Source organism: Manihot esculenta, chromosome 12, assembly GCF_001659605.2.
Source record: "Manihot esculenta cultivar AM560-2 chromosome 12, M.esculenta_v8, whole genome shotgun sequence".
NCBI lineage: Eukaryota > Viridiplantae > Streptophyta > Magnoliopsida > Malpighiales > Euphorbiaceae > Manihot > Manihot esculenta.
In genome coordinates this window covers 34,546,123-34,562,671 of record NC_035172.2, presented here as the reverse complement: position 1 = coordinate 34,562,671, position 16,549 = coordinate 34,546,123, and the positions used below count along the sequence as shown (strand labels likewise).

The 16,549-nt window shown below is 33.3% G+C and overlaps 2 protein-coding genes across 3 annotated transcripts; both read right to left on the bottom strand.

Annotated features, from left to right (window-relative positions):
• On the bottom strand, positions 1 to 1,288 carry LOC110627868 (heavy metal-associated isoprenylated plant protein 23). The gene is made up of 2 exons (XM_021774242.2): positions 768 to 1,288; positions 1 to 614 (listed from the first exon to the last, which is right to left on the bottom strand). Exons 1-2 carry the CDS (start codon positions 928 to 930, stop codon positions 313 to 315), a joined length of 465 nt encoding a protein of 154 aa, XP_021629934.1. The 5' UTR covers positions 931 to 1,288; the 3' UTR covers positions 1 to 312.
• Positions 1,289 to 4,759: 3,471 nt separating this feature from the next.
• Positions 4,760 to 16,549, bottom strand: LOC110628241 (aspartic proteinase-like protein 1). 2 transcript variants are annotated; one of them, XM_021774807.2, is made up of 10 exons: positions 15,993 to 16,545; positions 11,365 to 11,503; positions 7,230 to 7,471; positions 6,809 to 7,036; positions 6,537 to 6,675; positions 6,393 to 6,463; positions 6,198 to 6,297; positions 5,677 to 5,737; positions 5,493 to 5,564; positions 4,760 to 5,223 (listed from the first exon to the last, which is right to left on the bottom strand). In XM_021774807.2, the coding sequence occupies exons 1-10, from the start codon at positions 16,292 to 16,294 to the stop codon at positions 4,994 to 4,996; spliced, it is 1,584 nt and encodes a 527-aa protein (XP_021630499.1). In that variant the 5' UTR covers positions 16,295 to 16,545; the 3' UTR covers positions 4,760 to 4,993. The 2 variants fall into 2 exon arrangements, with proteins under 2 accessions (XP_021630499.1, XP_043804742.1); XM_043948807.1 differs by lacking the exons at positions 5,493 to 5,564; positions 5,677 to 5,737 and having other exon boundaries at positions 15,993 to 16,549.

Below are 16,549 nucleotides of genomic sequence, written 5' to 3'. Positions count from 1 at the left end.
TTACTAAATATACAGGAGCCTCTAACATCCCACAGGATTTATATTTCACCACACGTAAACCCATTTTTGAAAATTTGGAGTTTGGCCCACCACCCGAACCACTCCAGCAAAATTACAGACTACTGATTTGGACATTTCACAAAGGCCATGATAGGTAAAAACAGAAACTGCTGCAGACTCCAGAAAGCAAACCAGGAAAATATCCAAGAACTCACTAATCAAAATCTAACAACAAAATCCCAAAAAAAAAAGAAAAACATAGCTGGAAATTTTACAATGGTGACTCTGATGGGTAAGACAGAAAATGATTCACTACATGATGGAGCAGGCATTTGGATTGTCATCACTAAACATGGAGATATATGGGTCCTGATCATATCTAGTCACAGTCCCAGTGGTTGCAGTGGTTTCTACATTTCTGACATAACCAGGTGGTGCCTTCTTGTCGTAAGCCTGAGCAATGTAAGGCTGAGCCACTAAATTGTAAGGAACATAAGGCCATATCTCAGCTTTTTTTCCTGTTGCCTTTGCCTTCTTCAAAACCTTGTTTGAATCTACATAACCAGTTACAGTCACTTTCTGCTGTTTCCTGTTTATCTCTACCTTCTTAACTCCTGCAAAATTTTAAAAAAAGAAAAAAGACTTTAGCTTCAAGGAGCGTATCTAAAATAACTTAGATTCAGTAGTTCCAGTCGGCGAATCTATCTTCGACAGAAAGAAGAAAAAAACAGAAGAAGAGCATGAAAGAGAAAAGAAACTACGCATACCACTTAATGAAGAGAGAGCATTCTTGACCTTGAGCTCACAGCCATCACAGTCCATCCTCACCTTAAGCTCTACAGTCTGTAGTTGCTTCTTCTTCTTCTTGTGTTTATGGCCACTGCTTGTTATCAAATAAGATAAATACTCCAAAGTTCCTCCAACACCCATCTTTTGATATTATGATCTAACAAAAAGAGACTTCTCAAACAAGTACAGAATCAAAAGTTTCAGTGCAAAATTTATGAGCTTCACAGAAACTAACAAAAACCCAGATAGTAATTTCAAAGGAAAAATCAAGGAATGGAAGATTGAATGAAGATAGGAAGTGGGTTTGTGATAAGAAGCAAGAAAGGTGAAAATTTTATAGCATCATAAAACAAATTACAACTGTGAGCAGCTACCAAAGAGAAGTTACCAGGAACTTCCCTGCAAATAAAAATGATAATGGATTCTTTTCTTGCCTTCTAACAAACAGGAATTATTATTATTATTATTATTATTTTTCTTTCTCAGATGTGTTTCTTTTGCAGAGGTATACTTCTTATATAGGCTTTTTCATCTGATTCAAACAGGCAAAAAGGTGGTGGCCCACCCATGAACAAAAGCTTTACAAGACATGATATTTTTGTTCTTCTTTCTTGATGACAATGCCCTCAATATTAAGATATCATTTCTCTTTCTTAACCTCTGTTCTTAGGGAGCAAGTAAGTAAATGACAAGGAAAGTTTTTGCAGTGATGCCCCTACATTTTCATGTATATGCATGAAGGTACTAGTATTATTCACCTTGTTTCAGCCGTCCACTAATTCATTTAATACAACTTGAGATTGTAATAATAGTTTATTTGATAGTTTTGTCTTAATTATAAATCTCTTATTTTGAATAATTTTTATTTCTATTAATTTTATTTATAGATCTATTAATGGTATAATTCACGCGCTTATTCGATCTAATCATGATATTTCAGACCTAATTGAAATATTTTTATTTTTGAGTTGACTATTTTTAAAATTTAATAAAATTTACATTTTTATTAATAAAAACACATTCTCATATTTAATTTTTCGATTATTGATTATGCAAATGATGAAATTATTTTAAATATATTCATCTCAAAAAAAAATTTTTTAAATAAAAATATATTTTTATTTGTTCACTTTATTTTATTTTATTAATTTTTTTAATTAAATAAATTTGTAAAGCACTTTTTTTTGTTGAATTTTAAATAGAGCACTAGCTGTAATGAAAGTGAAACAAAATATCTAGTAAGGCTCCACTTGAATTTGTTTTATATTAAGTTTTAGTGATCATTTAGGTAATTAATTAATTAAATTAATTTTCCTAATCTATGAGAAAACTAATAATAATTTATTGTAATGTTATCTCAAATATTTTAATTAGCTACTAAGAAGTTTTTTTTTCTTTTAAATGATACTTGGTGTGTTTTGGTAATAAATAAATATCTAAGGTTGAATCATATTTACTTCTAAAAGAATATATTTTTAGATATTTTTGGGAAAAACCGGTTTAGAAGAAACTATAATAAAATTAAGTTTCAATAATATTTTATTATTATTATTTTGTACATGATGTTAATATAATAAATAATATCATGATAACACATTTAGACAACATAATATGAATTATATTAATTTATTTGTGTACATATAAATATGAATTATTTTATTATTTTATTATTTTATGTAAATTGTTTTATTATTTTTAGTTCATAAACACCGGTGCTATGAGCCTGTAAGCCGATTGAAAAAAAAAAAAAAAAAGCAACTATTGAAAATTAAGTCTTTCACCATTATGAGTGATGACCGTTGGATTCCAGGCTCAATTATTGAAAATTAAGTGTTTTATGAGTGATAACCATTGGATCTCTCATCCGAATTGAGGTCGAATTTTGAAAAAAGAGACGGGTTCAAAATCCATTAAAATCCATAGGCCAATTTATCAACATCAAATTTAACCCGGATTATCCGAATGCCCGAACACGATAGAAGAGAGCCTATCTTGCATGATGTGATGGAAAATAGGAAAATAGACTCAGACTCTACCACCATGCATGCCGAAAGAAAATTAAATAACTGCGGTGACAAATAATAGAAAGACAGATATATCCGTACTTATAGTTGCGCATGATAGGTGACACTAAAACAGAGCGACAGTTATGCGTCACTAGAGGATAAAGAAAAAGGAATAAGAGAGCGAAACGTGACTCTCCAAATAAAATCTACACACTCAGAATCCTTATTTTCTCTAGATCTAATCGTATTGACTCTCCAAATTTTTTAATCCTAGCTCAAAAAAATAGAATACTAGGTTTTTCAATTTTATATTTGCAAACCTTTAATTATTAACCAATAATTGAAATGTATTCTTTTAAACAAACACGCTATTGTTACAATACTCATGACTAAAAATACAAAACTATAAAATATTTGAATTTTGAAACTTTCTCATTTAAGAAAATTCCAACTACGATTAAAAAAATAAAATAAATGAAAAAAAAGCAAAAGGAGATCCATTAATGGGTTCCCTCTCCTACTTCTGCTTTAGATTTGAAAGCTTTGGATGCACACGTTGCACATATTAACAGCTTCTTTTAGAAATGAACAAAAGGTCTTTTATTCTAGTCATCAATCAAAGTCCAAAAGCGTCCTAATTGCCCACTCAAAAGCTTCTTTTTCAAACTTACAGCAAAATTTGACCCACAAGGATTCATAGATTTTGTTGGGGCGAAAGCACGAAACACAAATAATGCATACCTGCAACGTCTGCAAAGTATTAGTAAATAAATTTACTAAGTGGGTATGACTGCTGATTCCTTTTTTCTTCTATATATTATTGCAAATAATATGGAATATTTGGTTTTCTTATATAATAATAGTTGGGAGGTTCCATTCAATTCACAAAGGACTTGCAATCCCAGCAATTAATATGAGATTTAGATTACAATACGAAAAGAATTAATGCAGGTGTGGCTGAGTTGTGGAAACCCACAATTACCCATTTATTGTATAAACTGAATAAACAAACAGCTCATTAGAACAAAGCATTTCTGGTGGGTAATCGAGTATTCAGTCAGCTAACAAACCCCAATAATTGCAATAATATTAATTCAGGCGTTGGTTACAAATGACATGACAAGATTTCTTGTTTTGCTGTTAAATTAAATTGCAGATGTCAATCACAGCTAATTATATTCTGTCTTAATTTTCATTAGGTTGTCATTTTATAAAACCTTAAGCCTTGTTTGGTTTTGAGAATCACTTCTCAAAAAACAACTTAACTGGATTACAGAAAGTAACTTGCTTCCTCAAGTCAAAGAATAACTTTTAACTTCACAAAAAGTCTAGAAAAAATACCAACCAAACAGATAGAATTTTGATATTTTCTAAAAACTTAAAATTTCTTAGTTAAATTATCCCACCCAAATAAGTCCCAAGTTAACCCACAATTTAGCTATTGGATCATTGTCACTTCAGTAAGTTTGAAGTAACCTAAGGTTGCACAAGTAAAATTAAAAACTCACTAAAGCCAGCTATTGCATTTTAGCTGTGGTGAGATCAATGGAAAACAATAATCCTGTAAATCACAACCATTGAATCATCTTCCTATTTTATAGTTTTCCTTTTCCATCAACACATTCTCTTTATGAATCACGACCAAGGAAAATTGCGGTCTAGCCACCAATGAACGATAAGGCCCTAGGTCCAACTGTTAGAAAACCCCCGAGACTGAAACTCTGGTTCTTAGTCCAAAATTGGATCCCTTATAATTCTATCTAAGAAAAGTGTGTCGTGTGGCAAGTTGTATCTTTCACCCTCATCTCCAGTAAATAATCCAATAATTGCATGCTTGCAGCCACACTAATTTCTGAGATTTTGAAGCAAGGAGAAATCAACAAACAAACCAGCAATACAAGATGAAATAACTGTGGCAACAATGGTAACAATTTCAAGTATGATTACTGCAAAGGGACAGGAGATGACATAAACAAGAGATATTAATATATCTAAGTGCTGTATGCGCCCTACAAGTCCTGTTCTACCACACGCCATTAAGGAGGGGAAAAAAAACTTATGGCATTGGATCCCAGGACAGATCTACTGATATTGTGTATACATATAGAAAAGTACAAGCTTAATTTACAAGTAGAAGACAGCTGTGAGAAGAATAAGACTTATCTTTATAGAAGGCAGCCAGAATTTACTCAAAAAACCTAAATAAGTATGTGAAGCAGCAACACCAGCAGCAATGACTTCAAATAAAAATGGGATTCGAGTAGTTGGGCTGAGGCAGCTGACGGGTTAGATGGAGCTCTTCCAGCAACAGCAGGTGAAACTGCATGTCCTCCAGGAGTGCTCTGCTGCTCGTTTGTTGGTAATGGGTTAACTGGCGCCGCATTGGGAGAAGTAAGAGGCATCCTCTTACCATCATTTTGACCTTCACCTGCAAATGTACAGGGGAGTGTAAATTGACAATCAAGATCTAACTCACATAAATCAAAGCTTTTAGTCTATAATTGTTTTTACACCTGGGAGAATAGCATAAAAAAGCCACAAATTTAATAATTTATAGGATAGAAATAGGTACAAACTAACGTCCATAATAAATAAAAAGGAAATTGGTACAAACTAACTTCATCTGCACCAAGAACTAGTATAATGGTATAATTATGCATTCCTAGGCCCTAGCATAACAAAGGCCAGAAAACTCACAACTAGAGTGTGACCATCCCAACTTCAAGTTTTCCCTATCAAATACCATTCGATATCCCGTCATGAAATTTTCTGCAACAAAATTTCTCTTAAGAGTATAAAAAGCCTAGATAGAGGAGGGAGCAGAGAAGTTAATGAAAAGGAGCCTTTGCCTTGGAGAAAACAATAATAATAACACACTTACGTCCAATGATTCCAATATCTTCATCGGTCGGTTGTATGGCTAAACAAAACCCAGCAACTCCCTAACATACCAAGGCCACAAACATATAGATTGCACTGGTTTAGGGGATGAGCAATATGCATATATTATGAAGTAGACTATAAAATTTGTACAGTTAGAGAACAAATAATTTCTAGCATTAATATGTGCCTCAATGCACACAGGTTTAGTGGGGTGTGGGAGCAAACAAAGAAATAGGACATAAGAAAACTAATAGATCTTTCAAAAACCTTTACTGCACTGAAAACAACTAAACCCTCTCACATCTACTCAGGATTACTTTACAACAAAACTCTAGATTTGAGTCATTTATATATACTTCCAACATTGTCAATGCAACTTCGAAACTAGGTTCATGTTATTCTAGAGTAGTTGACCTCTCCCTCTCCAACCATCTCAGGAAAGAACAACTCACTCGATCCAAAAAACAAAAAGACATGCACACAATTTTCAGTCAACCAGTCATTTTCAATAGGTCTCACCTGAATGCCATAGATCATAAAAACAGGATTATGGATCACAAAGCTGTTGTTTAGAGGGAAAATGAGCTTCACAGATGGAACTTTCGGAGAGTAATTTGGACTGTAAACAAGCCAATTCAAATATTAGGACTGCATACCATGCATAATACTCATACAAAGAGAAGACAAAAAAGCTATTGTCCCATGTAAATTCACCTGGATTTGTAGCAATATTTCCAAGGATAACCTTCAAAGCTGGAGATCGTGGCATTCACTTGTCGGTCAAACTATCAAGCATGATAATCATATCAGATAGTTTGGTAACCACTTCACACTATGGAATTTATGTTAAAAAAATACCTCCTCAGTCACTCTCTCATAAACCTCATCTGGAAGAAATGTAAATGATGAGCCAGTATCAACTAGTGCCTGGTAGCTTGTCTGCTTCAGGCAAGAACTGCCAACACAACAGGCGTCCACTCCCACGATGTATGTTGTGCTGAATGAACCAGAGTTTGTTATTATAAATGTGTGGAAAATTAGCATCTATTGTGGGAAGGGGGGGAGCAAAGAGAAAGAGGGAAAAATAGAGAGGGAGAGAGAGGAGCAGAAAAAATCTACAGGAACCATACTAATTCCCATCTAGAGTCAGGAATGGAGTAGACTGCTGGGTTGTGGGTCCTTGATCACCAAAAAATATTCTCCCCGAGTCATCCTCATCAAAGCACATTGAGAAAGAGTTTCTGATCAATCCTGCTTTAGCAAGAAAACTGGGAACTGAAATTTCTGATAGTCCTAAGCCCATCAGACCATCAGGTGCAACCCCATCCAAATAACCACCACTTTGCTTCATGCCACATCTGTGTACAAGAAAATAAGAACATAAATAATACAGACATAAATGAGAAAGAAAAAATATAAAAACCTTGAGACGGGATTACAAGTAAACTTTGCAAATAAAAATAGATACATTAAATTAAAGATGCTAAACAGGAGATGATAAATGAAGCACAAAATAAAGATATTAAACAGGAAATGATATATGAAACACACCCTATGACAACTGCAGCCTGCACAGAAGTATTTAATGCATCATCACCATCTGATGCAAGATGTAGTATGTCCTCAACCAGCAATCCTGAGCTTGATGTGTTTTCTGTGTAATAATCAACAGAGTAAGGGCATGGCTGCTTAACGCTTTTGCAGTTTGGACCTGATTCACATAACCGATGGCTGCAATATAGATGCTTGCTGGTACTTGAATGAGAAGGACTATATTCACTCAGATCTCTATCCTGCATAATAGATGCTCCAAATATGAGGGAGCACCTGCCAATCAATTATCGGAAATAAGTGCTAAAACTGTTACCATATACAATAATAACAACTAAGCCTTAGTCTCAAACTAGTTGAGATCAACTATATGGATCCTTTCTCACCATTCAGCTCCGTTGGAAACCAAGTGCACATCAAATGTCCAAAAAAAAAAAAAATATCTTGATACTACTTCCCTTCATATCATTTTAGGTCTCCCTCTTTTCCTTCTTGCTCTCTCCACCATCAACTTATCACACTTCCGTACTGGGCATTCAATACCTCTCCAGCAATGCACCCATTTTGAGAAACAAGAAAAACTCCATCTATATAAAATTCTGGCATTATTCATCTGATGCTTACAATGAACTAAAATCTCCCCCTCTTGTTCACCTAGGGTTAAAAAGTTTGTGGCATGCTACGAACATTAGAAACAGGAAGCTGAAATAAACAGAGAATAGGCTTAATAGATCACTATCCATGTGAAAGTCATAATGCCAACACTGATATCTCAGGTAGGGATTAGAAACAGCCTATGCTGAGTATTAGTCATGGTAGGCTCTCTGAATTTCTATTAAGCGATGCATAAAATGACTTTATTTCACAATTTAAGATGTATTTGACTAGCTGGATAACATATAAATATCTAGCACATCTATTCCTTTAGATGATATTATAACATTATAGTGATAGCTGGCATAATTATTAAAGAGAATTTTACAACAACATTGAAGAAAATAAATACAATCAAGCCTAATTTATAAATCAAACAAGCCCCTTTTAAAAAAAAAAGGGGGAAATGACAAATAAGGAATAATGCTTTACCTTTAAATTAAAAGAAAAAAATAGAAAATATATTATAAGCATGTGGACTTTATCTAATAGATGAGCCAATGAATCAAATAAAATTTAAAAGAAAGCCCACTAAAGAGTTATGGCTTTAAAACATCAGAAAGCTCATTAGAATATGTAAAGGAAATCGACAAAATAAGGAAAGTGAACAATTTGTGCCTCCCCCTCTATTTCCTGATTACAGCATGAGCACCTGATTAGTCACACTCTGTAATGGTGAGTATCAGACATTTCATCTGAAGTGTCCTGTTATGGACAGCATTTGCAATTCTAGAAAACAGTGCTATGCAACATCAAAGTAATCCCATATCATTGTCTTGGCCAATACAGGGTAACAACCAAGACTAGTTCAAATGACAATGAATGATTTAAGATGATCATTATGCAACACAGCTAAGGTCAGATTAGCCAAAGAACACATCTCAGTAGAACACACATGCTGAATGAAAGAATTATTCTTTCACCATATTATGTAATTAACCTTTTTTTTTTTTTTTGGCTATCTTGTCAGCCGTTTATCACATTTGAAATCAATTTTTTTTTTCTTTTCTTTTGCAATTTATCATGCATTTAATTTCAACAAGCAAGCTTTGAAGGTACCTAGACCAATATATTTACAGTTTGGGTTTCCCAGAACTGTTATAATGTGGATCTCTAATTTAACATGATAACACATTCAAACTTGTGAAGCTTAATGATCTTTACTACTCATTGAAAAAGGGAATCAATTGTATATGTTACGCAAAGTATTGTTAAACTCAAATTTGCTAAACATATGATATGTTTGACAACTACACCTAATAGAAAAATCTACTCTATCTGCAAGCATGTTGGTAGAAACAATCAATACATGCTACATTAAATGTTCTTCGTTAAAAATTCCAATGTCACATACAAGTCTACATTCATGTAGTCACATAATTCAACAATTTTCCATGCAAAACTACCTCAACAAACTTTTATAAAATACCTTAGCATGCATGACAATATTAAGAAAAAATCCAGAAATGGATTTTAGGAAGAAGAAATTAATGAGGCCAAACAAGAAATCATCTTAAGAAAACTAATTATTTATTAGATCACAGACACATAAAAGGAACACACAGATATTGGAACAAAAAAGGTAAACTTTGCTGAACTAGCTTGGTAATATACATCAAAATAATACAATGAAGCATAAGCCTTTACCAAAGATCGGTTGCACTAGTAGTCCAGGGCAAATGGAAAGATCATTATCAGGATTAAGACACCTTACACAAATGATTATGAAAGAAGACAGCTTTCTCCACATGTTACATTAATATTAAAGTTAAATTCCAACCTTTTTGGAACTTGTTTTGCATGGTATTTGGTTATTATGGTAATAAATCTACCACAAGACTGTCTAATCATGGTAAGCCATCAAATATATGTATCTCCCCTATGAGTAGATAGGAGTTACCAAGCAATTGATGCTTCAATAACCTAGGTCTTTGGTAGAAAACTTGCGTGCTCTACTGCTAAATTTCTCCTCTTAATTCATAAATCACCTAACACATCACACCAATGCCTTCAGGCACATACCTTGCCATTCTCAATTACACAACTGAGCTGTTGTTTCTACATTTTTTGGATGCAATCTATCATGACGCAGGCAGCAAGCACAAGACCATTATCCACCCAAATGGCTCTCCTGAAGAGCATCTAAAATCTATAGTTTAATCACTCTCCTACCATTTTTTTTGCCTTTTATCTTAGCGGTAATAAAAGTAATTTAAAGAATTGGAGGGATAAGAAGACTGTGAGAGTCCAGTGCACATTGGACAATAGGGACCAGACCAGATAAAGGCTTGTCCACGCTGAGATCACAGTTGCCAAATTGATAATCGAAATCTTCATTTTGTGAAATGAGAATCGAGTTATAACATTTGATAAATTAATTAAAAATGATACATGTTTTACAAAAAAAGTGTGTACATTTGTATACATATAACAATGACATATTTTGATAATATAGAATTATCACTTTGCTAATTAGAAGTATGCTTTATAATAGAACAATATGTTATGCTTTACAATAGAACAATATGTTCAAATATGTTATAGTTTTATGTTATAAATTAAGAACTCTTGAATTGTAGACAATGATTGTGAAGAATTTTTCATACAAATTTGATCAAATAATTAAATAATAAAAATATCATAATACTACTATAATGGATTTATGTGGTCATAATATACCACTATAATGAGTTGATGTCATAATTTGACAACTAAAATTGGAAAAGTGAATAAACCAATAAAAGACATGAGAGGGAATACAATGGTTAGTGGAAGAAAAACAGTTACTTTCATAATAAAAATAAACTCAAGCCTTAAATATTAAACCTATAGGGTCTAATAACCTTTAAGAAAAAGAATTGACCAGATCCATTGGTTCGTATATGTAGAATCAAGTGCTAACAACCATGCCAAAAGCTTAAGAGAGGTACAACTTCAAATCCTTATAGCATAACAACTCAAGTGTCGTGGTTTCAAGGGATCTGAGTATGATGCTACCGCACTTGGTCAACAATCCCCACCCCAACACCTGCTAGCATTCAAACCCATGACCTTGTCTTTGATACTAATTGTGGAATTGAGCGCTTACCACCATGCCAAAAGCTTAAGCTGTTAGTAAACTTCAATTCCTCATAATGTAGGAGCCCAAGCGCCATTGTTCGAAGGGATGCTGGCCAACAGTATCAACTCATCCTATTCACTATCAATTCTTCCGATTTGGTCAAGATTTAGATATATTTGCAAGTCATCCCATACACTTGAATTACTAGAATTGGGAACTGAATGGAATATAGAATATAGCAACTGAGGTAATGATCGAAATATATCAAGCCAAAATACCTACTAATATGTACATATCACTATAATTAGAATTACAAAAGCGCAACTAGATGTGAAACAATAATCAGGGGGAAATTAAAGAATGGAGATAAAACAGTACCACAAGAAATAACATATTGTAATAGTGGAAAGGCTCGCTTACCAGACTACTATAGTAACTTGCAGATAGAGGGGCACATTGCATGCAATCACAAGGCACCCATAATAGATCACTCCCAGCATCAAGTGCAACAAGAAATGATGTGTGAGGTGTCCCTATATCAATCCAGGTGTAATGCAACCTAAAAATTGGAAATTGGAGATATCAAATGCCAAAATAACAAAAAGCCATGAAACGAAGATAACATATTTGAAAATTTTTATAACAGATTTGGAAATTTTTTGGTGATGCTTTAACTGTATATTAAAGAAATCACAATTATACTTAGGGGGAAATAAATATACAAAACCAAAACAATAAGAGATAGTCAGCTTGTAAGTTCATGCTATTAGGGAGGTTTAGTTGAATTCAAAACTCTAGTCCTACGCAAATTTTGCCATAGGCTGGATTCCCTTTTTTTTCCAGTCATACTGGCAAAAGAATATCTGAAAGTCTTTAAACAGTTTCCTTAAGTCGTTAACACACAACCATCCAAACAGAAACTTTTTTCAAGGAAAAACAATCTTATAAATGTTAATTTAATGAACTCATTATTGCATTAGTAAGTGGTTAAATAGTACACAATCTGAACTTTCTGCTGCCTTGGCTTGCTTTTAAGGATTCCAATCAGGAAGTCCAGTATTTGAAAAGCTTTGTTTATCAAACTCGGGTACAATTGTCAGAAATGGTTACATATCCTTGTGTCCAACTTGTCAACTTTTGAATGCAAAATACAGGGATATGAACCTCAATTTAGACACGGGAACCTTTTTTGAATAAATTATGTTATTTAAAATAAAATAGAAGGAAAAAAATATAAATTATGTAATAATAAGTATACCCTAAATTAGATCATTATATACAACCAAATAACTATTATTTTATCTAAAATTAAAAACAATATTTTGTTATCCATACTCTCCATCTTGAGAAAAAAGAGCACTTTATTAACTATGATATTCATCTTTAAAGATATTCGTAACTTGAATGTCCAACTGCATAAATGTGTCGTACACATTTTTCCATGTCATGTCCCTTGCCATATCATATTGACAGGGATGTGGCATGGCAAAATAAAGAGTCGGAGTATTAGAGTTAAAAAACATCCTCCTCTTTCTTGAATCGTAAAGGAATATTTTGAGAAAAAAATGTTTTATTATCTTCAAACGGTATATTCTATGTTATCACAACCAAATTTAAACTTTTTGGTCATTACTAACTAATAAATCTATAGAGTATAAGATATTTGCTTTGGAGTAAAGGTACAGGAGACAAGGAAAAGAAATAAAAATAAACAAATAAATAAAAGTGAAGAAGATTGAAATAAGTATTTTTTAAAAGAAAGAAAATAAAAACTTACATATGTAACATTATGTTGCATGAAAAGCCAAATGATTGCAACATTTTTATCATATTAACAAAAGGTTATATATAGGTCAAATACTCATTCCCTTGTCCAAGAGAAACATACTTTGTTATAGAAATGTATAAACAAAAGAGAAGACTCCCACTTTGTAAAGGAAAAACAGTCAATAAAAAAAAGTTTGGAATCTTTGTGTTTCTTGGTTCATGGTTCTTTTAATAAACTCTCAATCCAAGATATTGAGGAGCACTCACTGTTCTACAAATGAGATACACGTCCAAAGTGTCGAAACCTTGATGTCATTCATAGTGGATACATGTTATTATATTAGAGAGTACTGATACAAATATGATGGTCCTAAGGGTATTTGCATAGGACATGATTAGAACCAAGTAGCCCAAGGTATTGCAAGGGAGTTTTAAAACAATGAATTGGAAAGTTAATGAAAATTGTGGAAGGATATGGAATGGACTAAAAAGAAGGATTAATAAATTTTACTATGTTTGCATAGCTATTAAAGGCTCAAGGCTCACTAGAGCACCACATGTCCTATAGTAGTGCAAGGCGCAAGGCCGGGCAGGGCAAGCCACAAAACTTAAAAAGAAAAATCATACAAGTATACAAGTAATATAAATTTAAGTAATATAATATTTATAACATACAAAAATATAAGCAATATACTATTTATTATTTATTTAGTAATTTTTATTTTAATGCACCACAACCATTGTCAATTCAATTAAATGTATGACTGAAAATTATCAATTAAACAATAATAAAATATTAGGTTTATAATCAAACATAATATTTTAATGTTAATTTTAAGTTTTATTGCATTATAATCTTAATTTTAATTGCACATTGGTTTAATAATACCTTACAAAATATAATTTACTCCATCCGTCCCAGGAAGATAATTGTATAGTTTCATATAGATTGAGAAAATATAGTTAATATAACCCACAAATTTTATATATCTTTCCTGATATACCATCTCTCATATTCTTCCATTACTAAATTGTTCTTGGGATTAGTAAATTTTAATTTTTCGATGCATATTAAATAGGGGTACATTAGAAAGCTAATAAATCAATTACCATCTAAAAAGGAAAGTTGCCTATAATTTAAAATGGATATAAAAGGAAAACAAGTATCTTTTTGGGACGAAAGAGTAAATAATTTAAAAAGTGAATTTATAATTTCATTAAGGATAACCACATATTTGAAATAAAGATATTTATACAGTTTTTAAATTATGCAAAACAGAATTTAAAACGAATACAAGTAAATGTAAAAGAGAACAGGAAAAACTCCAGAATTGATTTAGGTGCACAGCAATTAAGCCCATTTTGATAAGAGCCACATAAAGTCACACCTACAATTAAAAAAAAAGGTACATGAAACAACCATTTAACCAGGGTAGAGATATTTTCCTTTTTCACATGAGGCGAGCCTTATTGTGTTGGCAACTGGGTGTGGGCAAAATTAAAAGGGCCAACACCTTTTAAATATCACCTGCTTGGAGTGCTCCAAGGAAGCAACCTAGCACCTCTAATACTGTGTTTGTTTGGATTTTTTTAAAAAGGTTTAATGCATGTGAACTTCTAAAATCTTTACATTACACCCTTTTAAGAAAAAGGGACAAGTAAAGATGTAAATATTTAACCTTAATTAACTTTCATTCACAACCAAAATTAACTTCCAAATAGGTTAACCACCTAACCTCCACTTACATTCCACCCCTTTAACTCCATCAAGTCAACCCCCATGCAAGGAGCCACCACCTCTATGTAGAGAGGAGTCAGACCGTCATTTCCTTGTAAACACTAATGTTGCTTGAACTTTGTATATGGGCAAACCCATTAGTAGTAGGGTCAGTTCAAATTAAAAAATATTTTGATACTGAATTAATACAGAAAAAATTACAAATGAATTCTTTAAAGCCGTTTCAGTGGCCATGAGCTGACTTCTAGTCAAAACAGACGATTCTGGTTTGTGAATGGGATCTGAATCAGGGCTCGTTCCTCACAGTTCCAATGCTAATTTGATCTGAATTGAGGCAATCAACAATGCAGATAAATTTTTTTTAATTCACAGTTTGAAACTGACCAAATTGCTGATTCCAGCACAATTCAAGGGCAAGGAACCAGGAACCCCTAGGCAATTCTGATCGGGGATGAACCATGAACTTGACGATTTTGATTCACTTTTGGGCCCAACCCAGCTCATGGCCATGTCTAAACTCAATGTGAGGCTCAATAATCAGCCGAAGTTGAATAACTTATATTCAAAACAAAGCTTGACAGTCGAAAACTTATATTCAAAACAAAGCTTGACAGTCGAATTTGAGTTCCCGCCCATCTAAAATAAGTGGAACTAAGCTTGCCCTGGCTTATCTCAACAACAACTGTACTTATCCTCTCTGTTTATATAGAAGAATAAAATAAACAGGCGTTTATATTTAGAAGCAAAATTACCACTCGCTACCCAATATATATATATATATATATGACTAACTTTAATTAATGAGCATACATGTAAAAAACTTTAGATTTAAGCACTGCAGCACATAACATCTGCTATATCACAGTTAAAAACGTTTTAGGTTGCACAATAAAATAATAGAAATACTTTATAGGCAAAGACAATCAAGAAATTTCCATTAACTGATTCCCTCTCAATCTCATGTTGCCCATCAAAACCCACAACAGAAACAAAATTTACCCAGTAACTCCTATTTCCTGTGATAAATCCTGAATTCCAAGTTACAGTACATTAATGTAATTAACAAATTAACGTAAATTGTATTTGGGTGCTTCTTTTGGAAAAAAACCCAATAAACCAGAGAATTGTTTCCTCCAATTAAGTAAGATTTGCTAGAACTGTACTAGACAGTTGACTGTTTGATATTTGAATTGTCCATATTTTAAACCATGAAGAGAAAGGAGGGAGGGATAAGGAAAAAAGCATGACCAGTAAAGACCAGATTTTGACATTTCGTCAAAGTCAGTATCAGAAATTTAATTTATTACTAAGAAAGAGGCAAAAGAGGGAGGAACCAACAAGTAGCCAATCAACTCTTAATATTGCGCATCTTCTTTCAATTTAAGAAATTAATTAATGAACAAATTAGTCAATATCAACAGTCAATAACTTGCAAACGATGACCATAAACAGAAATCATGAGAACCCAATACGCAATAGGCTTACAAGATTATAAGAAAACCTTTTAGAAGAAACAAATTTATAAAAACAAGTAAAAGTGTACCATCCAAAGTCATTTCCAAACGACGTCGTTGTGCTGCCTTCGGAAGGGAAGAGAAAATTGTAACGAGGTCCGAGCTTCATCTTCTGCCTCTGAAGGTCACTGCTGACGAGCTTCTGGTAATACTCCACACTCTTCTTCGCAGGCCATAAGTTACTCATTCTCAAGCTCTCATTCTCCGAAACCCTAAGCGCCTTCACTTCGTCAGAGAATCTATGAATCAGCTTCGACGAGAATGTAATTTCTAAGCTCTCCTCCACGAGAAGGCTCGCCATTGCCAGAATAAGCAGAGATCGAGCCGCCATGGCGACTCGAAATGTAGGACGAGCAAGGGTGGGTGGGTGGTGATCTAGTAGTGTAAAAATGCAGAGAAAAATGGCAAAATAGGGAATTCAGAGTTCTGTTAAGCAACAAGGTAGAGATCTGAGGCTTTGAGGCTGGGGTTGAAATGTGTATAGAACCGGCCACCGTGTGTACCACCAACTTCTTCAGGGACGGCGAAGAGGAGCTGCTACTGGTTGGCAAGTGGAAGTGTTTATATGCAACTTTTCTTCTGTGCG

Excerpts from the sequence above, each read along its gene's own strand:
- LOC110627868 (XM_021774242.2), bottom strand. The coding sequence starts at position 930 with ATGGGTGTTGGAGGAACTTTGGAGTATTTATCTTATTTGATAACAAGC. Across the intron at positions 615-767 it reads TGCTCTCTCTTCATTAAGTG|GAGTTAAGAAGGTAGAGATA; the intron begins GTATGCGTAGTT and ends AAAATTTTGCAG.
- LOC110628241 (XM_021774807.2), bottom strand. The coding sequence starts at position 16,294 with ATGGCGGCTCGATCTCTGCTTATTCTGGCAATGGCGAGCCTTCTCGTG. Across the intron at positions 7,472-11,364 it reads CAAGTTACTATAGTAGTCTG|GATAGAGATCTGAGTGAATA; the intron begins GTAAGCGAGCCT and ends TCTATTATGCAG. Across the intron at positions 7,037-7,229 it reads CAGGCTGCAGTTGTCATAGG|ATGTGGCATGAAGCAAAGTG; the intron begins GTGTGTTTCATA and ends TCTTGTACACAG.